The sequence below is a fragment of the Staurois parvus genome, unplaced genomic scaffold (assembly GCF_062004578.1).
Source record: "Staurois parvus isolate SC_StPar_1 unplaced genomic scaffold, SC_StPar_1.0 ptg000053l, whole genome shotgun sequence".
Lineage (NCBI taxonomy): Eukaryota > Metazoa > Chordata > Amphibia > Anura > Ranidae > Staurois > Staurois parvus.
In genome coordinates, this window is record NW_028317849.1 from 3,513,335 (window position 1) to 3,521,983 (window position 8,649).

At 41.4% G+C, this 8,649-nt stretch overlaps 1 protein-coding gene across 3 annotated transcripts in view; it reads left to right on the forward strand.

Moving 5' to 3' along the window:
• The window catches only part of LOC149470079 (acetylgalactosaminyl-O-glycosyl-glycoprotein beta-1,3-N-acetylglucosaminyltransferase-like), a 97,072-nt gene extending 89,255 nt beyond the window's left edge, over positions 1 to 7,817 (forward strand). For all 3 annotated transcript variants that reach the window (XM_089667656.1, XM_089667655.1, XM_089667657.1), the window contains one exon: positions 6,308 to 7,817. In XM_089667656.1, the coding sequence (XP_089523782.1) occupies positions 6,308 to 7,454 (1,147 nt within the window). In that variant the 3' untranslated portion in view covers positions 7,455 to 7,817. The remainder of the gene's footprint in view (positions 1 to 6,307) is intronic.
• Positions 7,818 to 8,649: the final 832 nt, after the last annotated feature.

An 8,649-nucleotide genomic window follows, 5' to 3' on the forward strand; every position in this document is an offset into this window, starting at 1 on the left:
TGCCCCTGCTCCCCATGTAGTCTGGGCATCCGGGGGGCTCTAAGTGACTGTCTTTTCCCTCGTAAATCCGAAGCTTACATGTATAGCCTGTTGCCCTCTCACAGGTCTTATACATCTTGATCCCATATCTGGCACGCTTGTTTGATTAGAAGGCGGCCAGAATATTGAATGAGGGACTCATCGATGCAGATGTTTTTATGGGGAGTATACACATCTGCAAATTTTTGGTTAAAGTGATTTACGAGGGGCCGAATTTTGTGGAGCCAAGTGTGTTGTCATAGAAGTGCATAAAACGCATTATCTTCTCATATCTATGCCTGGCCATGGCAGCAGAGAACACGGACATGTGAACAAGCGGGTCTGTGGACCAATACAACCACAATTGATTTTTATTATTAATGCCCATGTTGAGGGTTACGCCCAAAAAAACTTCAAATTCGGAAACCGTAATGAGTTTCCATGCGAATGGTCTGGCAAGGTATGAATTTGGGTTGGTGGCGATATATTGTCGTGCATATAAATTGCTTTGATCCACAATCAATGCATAAAGATCTTCTGTGAAAAAAAGCTCCAAAAATCAAGGGGAGTATTTAAATTTGCTGTTTCCACCTGAATTCCGGGTTGGGCAGTGAATGGGGGAAGTAAGTGTGCTGCAGAATTTGTGGGCTGCCAGTCGGGATTTGCAAGCACATCCGGAAGGACACTAGGGGCTCTACGGGCCTGTCTGCGAATTCTTGGTGGCCGCGAGACACTACTTGTGCTCACTACCGCACCAGCTTGTACTGGACTTATGGGACTCGCCACGTCACCAAGTGATACTGCAGTGCTGGTATGTATACGACCAGGATGTACTAGGCCGCTGGTGCTCGCCAGTTCACCAAAAGGTAGTGCGGCACTAGTACTGGCACTCTGCTGCATATGAGAGTCATCATGCATTTGTACCACCTCAGCAACCTAGGAATGGGATCGGGTACACCTGATCTTAGCAGGGACCTCTTCCTCGTCGTCTGAGTTATCTGTCAGGGTGCCGCTGCTGTCTATAGGTTCGTATTCTGAGCCTGATTCTGCCAGTGAGTCTTCCCCTTCGCTCTCACTTGACATGCTCAGAATCCTATAGGCCTCTTCACTAGAGTACCTTTGCTTGGACATTTTGGCCACTAAATTTACAGGTACCTAGTGCGATTCACGGGAAAAAGAGCGCCTGGCTGTCAGGGACTGTTCGAACCGCTACAAAAAATTTACCGACAAGTGCTAACAGAGATCAGGCCTGATTCTGTGAACACTGTGGTTTTGTGTGTAATATGTATCAAGTGACAGTTATCTACTGACACTGCAATTGCTGGGGGAGAAGGGGGGGGCGTAGGGGCTAAACACAGGTGCTGGCAGGTGTCGGGGCTGATCCCGCTAATGCTGCGTTTTTGGGGATACTATAGTAATGTGAACGCTGGTATAGCACTGATCTGATCAAAGATATTGATCCAATCAGACACTATACTAGCAATGGAGGTTTAGCGTGCAAGTAAGCGTGTTCCTGGCAATCAAGGGGTCAAATGTGATTACTTGTGTACTAGCGGCAAACTGGCGCTATCTGGGAGGGGCGCTAACACTATCGGATGTCACCAGTGACACTAATACAGTGATCAGTAAAAATCTGTTCACTGTAATCAATGACACTGGTGACAGGGCAGTGAAGGAGTTAACTGGGGGGGGGGAGAGGGGCGATCAAGGGGTTAAATGGGATTTCTGGTGCACTAGCGAGCAATCTGGCGCTAACTGGGAGGGGCGCTAACACTATCGGAAGTCGCCAGCGACACTGATACAGTGATCAGTAAAAATCGGTTCACCGATCAGTGACACTGGTGACAGGGCAGTGAAGGGGTTAACTGGGGGGGGGGCGATCAGGGGGTTAAATGTGTCCTAGGTGTGTTCTAACTGTTAGTGTAGTGCTTTGTACTCACTTTTTGTATGTCTTCTTCTCTGTCTGGAACGGAATGTGTCCAGGCAGAGAAGAATGACATCATATCCTGTCCTGTGTAAATGTCAACAGACGTCACTGGCTGAAATCTAATGATTGATCCCTCCGAGATCGAATGGTGTCACCCGCGAGTCTGCGGGAGCACGCGCGTGCGCCCCCTGCTGGCGAAAACGGCAGGTGCGCGGAACCCGTTTTAAAACGTGGTTTTGTGCCTGAGTGCCGCCCTGCACATGTATATATACAGTGGCAGGGCGGCAAGCGGTTAAATTCCTTGGGGTGTTTACTTTCCAGAAAGGGGTCATTTGGGGGAGTTTGGGGCTATCCTTGCATGTCAGGGCCTTCGAAACTGTGATAGGTAGTGAGGAAGTGGAAAGAGGAAGTTACGCACCATCAGGTTTTCAAAGTGCTCCCAAAAAGTCTCACACGCGTAGTATCCCCATGCTTGGTAGAAGTAGCAGAATGTATTTTGGGGTGTAATTCCACATATACCCATGGCTTGTGCGAGAAATAAATCATTTAAATGACAACTTTGTGCAAAAAAAATAATGTTTTTGTCCATTTCCAGAAACTTGTGGAAAAAAAATAAATCTTCCATGGACTCAATATGCCTCTCAGCAGATAGCTTAGGGTGTCTACTTTCTGAAAAGGGGTCATTTGAGGGTGTTTGTACTATCCTGGTATTTTAGCACCTCAAGAAATGTGATGGGTGGTCAGAAAGTAAAAGCTGTGTAAATTCCATTATCTATACCATAGTTTGTAGACACTATAACTTTCACATAAAGCAATAAATATACACTTACTGGGATTTTTTTTAACCAAAAACATGTATCAGAATACATTTTGGCCTAAATTTATGACAAAATTTTAGTTTTTTTGGATATTTTTTTATGACTGAAATGAGAAAATATTGTTTTTTTTTAAAAAAAAAATTTTCTTCAAAAACTTTTCTGTTTATAGCGTCAAAAATAAAAAGCACACAGGTGATCAAATACCACCAAAAGAAAGCTATATTTGTGTGAAAAAAAGGACATAACTTTAATTTATGTACCATAATGCATGACCACGCAATTGTCCGTTAAACTAGTGCAGCGCTGTATAGCAAAAAAATGGCGTACATTGCAGTATCTATACCATAGTTTGTAGACGCTATAACTTTCACACAATCCATTACTGCCCCAATCCATCCGACTGTCGCCTTCCCTCCCCACATTCAGGCGCTCCCTCAAAACCCATCTCTTCAGGGAAGCCTACCCCACCCTCACCTAACGGCCATTCTACCTCATTCCTCCCACCACTTCATCCCCCTCAGCCACTTCATTCCCCTCAGCCACTCCCTATTGTTCCACTACCCCCTCCCTCCTAGATTGTAAGCTTGAAAGAGTAGGGCCCTCTTACCCCTCGTACCCTGTCTGTTTTTGTTGTACTGTGCCATGTATTGTCCCCCCTATTGTACAGCGCTGAGCAAACCCTTTGGCGCTATATAAACAAGATGTAATAATAATAATAAACACTTATTGGGATTTTTTTTTTACCAAAAACATGTAGCAGAATACATTTTGACCTAAATTTATAACTAACTTTGAGTTTACTATATATTTTTTATAGCTGAAAGTAAAAAAATATCGTTTTTCTTCAGCATTTTTGGTCTTTTTTTGTTTATAGCATGAGAAATAAAAAGTGCACAGGTGATCAAACACCACCGAAAGAAAGCTCTATTTGTGTGAAAAAGGACGTAAATTTTGTTTGGGTGCAATTATCAGTTGAATTAGTGCAGCACCAAGTAGCAAAAAGAGGCCTGGTCAGGAAGGGGGGGGGGGTAAATCCTCAGGAGGGCAAGTGGTTAAAGATTTTTCTTGTAGAGCAATTACTTATAATTTATCCTTTATTTTTAATTCTCGGGAACTACTTTTTCACTGAATATCTAATCTATAATAATCTTAAATTCAGTTTTATATGCTGTTTTTCAATACCATACTTTATTTATGAATATTTTCAAAGGATCAGTCTGCCCAGGAATATTTTATTTATAGATAGAGCCTAATGCAAGTGTTTTGTTTGGCTTCTTACATCCTTTGGTGACTTCTAGTGAGATGCCTCTATTATTCCTGGCTGTGTTCTTGGCCACCTTAGTGTTTTGGATCTTCCCATGCATAATGGAATCGGGGCAGCTCCAGACAATTTTTTGGGAAGTGTTGGCACTGGGAGTGCAAGAGGGAGTGGTAATGTAGCACACCTTGCACTTCGCCCACTGCCTACTTGTGGGTGTTGCCAGCAAGTGGGTGTTTCTTCATGGTCAGTGTGACATTTTTCTCCCGTTGTATAGACCAAATGTGGCCTGGGGTTGAACTAAAGAGACTGTGGGAATAAAATAAACATAATAAACCTTTCAACACTGCACCTTAGAGGACGTGTGTTGAATCACCAAGTGCACAAAAGGTCAATACAACTTACAATGCAAACATCATAAATAAAAAAAGTCACCATACCTCAACCATATAATACCATTACAGCTGCAATAAAATACAGATCTAAGGAGGCGCTAAGTGATCGACAAACAAAATATTCCAGTTGTCGTAAAACAGATTTGTGTAAAAGTCTAACATAACCACAAAAAATAGTCCACCACATCTTTACAGTGTTCTTAAAGGCTTAGTTCACCTTTGTTTTCCAGCTCCTCTAAGTACCAATAAAGCATTTATGTACTTCTTATGTAGAAATAAAAATGCTTTCCATTTATTCTACACGCTCTTACTTCCATTTGGCTGTATGAAAAAAAAAACTCCATTACTTCTCCCTTACTTCCTGGAGAGACTTTAGGTTCATGACACAGGTAGGAATTGACCAGCTGACCTCATTAGCACACACCCTGCATCATCTACCCTCCTACCTCCCACCCACTTCCAGGAGCACATTTTCTCACTAAATACACAGGCATCGATTTTTCTCCATGCTTTAGGTCTACCATCATCTATGTAGTGTAAGGGCCTGCCTGATTGGAAACAGTGATTAGATAGGTGGTGTTTCCTCCTATTATATAGTTTTGGTAACTCTAAAGGAGAGCGTACAGAGATTGTACAATTAGATTGTGTAGTGTATGGCCACCTTTATACACCTAAAATTAAGTACTTGTGCTTTCGGTGCCATTAATTGTTAATGGCACACCAAATACAGAAGCAAACAAACATTTTGCTATGTTAAAAAAGGAGTGGCGAACGCAGCAAAACGCACAGTAAAAAACGTGCAACCCACAATATGCCAATGAGCCACATGTTGCGCAGCCCACTGAAATCAACGGGCTGCCTTATGCGTGTCAAGGGAAAAACAAGCCAAAAAACGTGCGCTCCCGCTATGCTAGATGTGAATGGGGCCTGAAAGTGAAATTGGTGTGTTTACACAGAACAATGAGGCTCCACTCACATCTGTGCACCCGTTTCCGTACTCCCAAGCACCCCGCTAGCAATGCCCCTGATTGGAATGTTCCCTCCACACTATTGCATTCTCTTTTACATAAAATAAATAACATGCCTAGTATGGAGAAAGGAATCATCTTACAATGGCTGTGGCAGATTGGAACCCATGTACAGATACTGAATCCCTGAGAGATATTAGAATTGATGATTAAGAACTTGTGTAGATGGGTGTTTTAAGTTTCATATGCACACAAAATGCAGGTCTGCAGATTCCCTTTTACATAACTGGAATAATGTAGATGGCAATCATGAAGCTACAATTAACCTGTTTTGCTTGAGGTTCCGTTTGTATACAGGTGCTTTGAATCGCAGGCAGAATCGTCATGATTCTGATCACGATTTCAAAGCGCACTGTTAAAATGTCAAATTGCACATTGGTGTGTTCAGGTGTCATTCATTTCAATGGCACCTAAAAATGTGGGGCAATTCTGCCGCAATTGTCATGTGACAAATTGCACTACAATCACGCAAACCAAATCGTTTGACGTGTGTTTCCCAAAAGAAGTTCTGGAACTTGCTGGATGCAGTAAGTCCTACAGCCATGTGTTTTGCCTTGCAAGCAAAGCAGCTTAAATTCAGTCTTTTGTAGCCTGTCAGAATGGCCTATTATTTGGCTGTAGAGGCTTTGGAGGCTGTTTCAGATATACCTGTACAATATGCCTGTACTTTATACCTGCAACTTTTTTTTTTGCTCATAGAGACTCACAGAAACTCTGCAGCACCTATTAAACACTGAAATAGCAGATTTTCAAGGGTTTGCTCTTTGCATAAATACAGCTTTATAAAACAGATTTATGAAATATTGCATTGTAGTTTTGACAAAATTAGACTTTCTTTAAGCAGTTTTATTTGTTTTTCACAGCATCAATATGAGGCGGCCTATTGTCAAGGTGGGAAGCATACTACTGCTGTGTGTGGGGATTGTTGGTCTCTTGTTCATTATGCAAGAAAGAAAAGATGGAATTGAAGAGATTGAAGATCAGCCAATTCTCACTCCTCATGTTACCTCTGAACCTGCTACCTTAAAGAAACTTGAATGGGTCTCCCACTGTCAGGAGAACTCCTCAGTGGAAAGTATTTATAAATTTTCCAAATTACCTGCACACATTAAAGACTTTTTGAGATATAAACACTGCACAAGCTTTCCACAGATTCTTAATGCACCACAGAAGTGTGGTGGAAGAGCTAAATCCAAAAGGGTATTTCTGCTTCTTGCCATAAAGACTTCCCCTGGGAATTATGAAAGAAGAGCCATCATTCGCCAGACTTGGGGGGAGGAAAACAGCTATAACGGTGCCCATATCAGAAGGATTTTTCTTTCTGGAACTTCCAAAAATGAGAGCGAGGACAAACAATTAAGGCAACTTCTAAAAATCGAAAGTGAAACCTACGGTGATATATTACAGTGGAACTTCCATGACACATTTTTTAATCTGACATTGAAACAGCTCCTCTTTCATAAATGGTTTGTGGATAGCTGCCCAGGAGCTAAGTTTCTTTTTAATGGAGATGATGATGTATTTGTTAATACCTTTAATGTTGTCACCTATCTAAGTGGACTGGATGCAGATAATCACCTCTTTGTTGGACAGCTGATAACTGATGTGAAGCCTGATCGTAATACTGGTAGCAAATATTATGTACCAGAACAGATCGCTAGCTCCAATTCCTACCCAATGTATTGTGCTGGTGGGGGAATTTTGCTATCCAGATACACTGCTCATGTCATTTATAATAAATCCTTAGAAATTCCCCTAATCCCTATTGATGATGTTTATCTAGGCATGTGTCTGGCAAAGGCTGGCTTAGTCCCAGGCTCTCACATAGGAATGAGAACAGTAGGAGTGAATGTGAAATCTGCCAAAGTAGACTCTTTTGACCCATGCTTTTATAGAGAACTTCTAATGGTACACCGTTTTGTGCCATATCAGATACTGATCATGTGGAAAGCTATACAAGATCCTCATCTCAACTGTGGACAGAAGCACTCTATATCTGTAGGCCACTAACAGGGATGGACTTGGGAAGATTCTGAAGCAATATACCATTTAATTCTCTTAACAAATAGTCTTATCTATAAGACTTGGTGAAAGGAAAATCTGTATAGCTCACAAAAACCAGAAACCAGAGTAGAAATTTGAATCAAAATGTCCACGTTCATTTACACTTAAAAATGGGAACCATGGCAATGTTTTCCTTTCCTCCAGTTTTTATAAGAGTTGTTGGGTTGCTGTACTCGGTTAAGCAGCTGTCTTCAGAATGACTTTTCATATGCTTATCTTTGTTAATTTATTCTCCATTTTGTATCAAAGTAGTTTATCTTGAGCCATATTTTTATACATACCAATTAAATGAACTAAAATATTTAAAAATTCTTTTTCTTTGCAGTTTTGGATTGAGTGGATGAGGGTTAGAACCTGTATCAAAACGTGACTGGTAGAAGTTACAAAACGTTACAATTTTCAACATTACAGTATAAATTTTGTACTACTAAATTAACCTTAATCTCACTTTTATTTTTGTCCTTAACTTTGTTAGGGAGATTCACCTCACCTCCAGCACCTGTGACAGCAGGATAGGAATTGAGGAACAGTCGACAGAAAGACAAAGACAATTACATTAAGTTGAGGTTTTATCCCTTCCATATTTCAATGAATAAAAGAGTTTCATCCCAATAAGAAATGATAGGAAATCTCTTATACGTGATCACAGTTTAATGTGGCAGGTATTCTATTCCTACTCTGCTGCAAAACTAAACAAAATGAATGGTCATTTTCTGACTCACACCTCAGAAAAAGTTCTAAACTTTTCCACACCTAAGTTCAGTCCTGCTGTTAGAAACCACGGGGCCACATACAGTGAACCCGACAGCCCCCCCCCCCAAATAAAACGCACAGGAATGGTGCAGGGAGGTTTTCACGCAGATAAAGAGACTGGGTGTGTGGGGATGTAAACTATGGTGGCAGATGCTCCATATTCTCAGTGGTAGGAGAGGAGAGAAAGCAGTGGGGATTTAAAATTCCTGCCACTTTTTCTCCTCTCCTTGCTCAAATTGCATGTCAATCTTTGCGGGGCAATTTGTATTGATGCAAATCACACCACAAAGTATCCGTTTCCGGTATCAGAAGCATTTTCATGAGTATGAGTACTCCTGAAAATACTGACTATCGATACCGGTATCAGTATCTGTGCATCCCTAGTTTA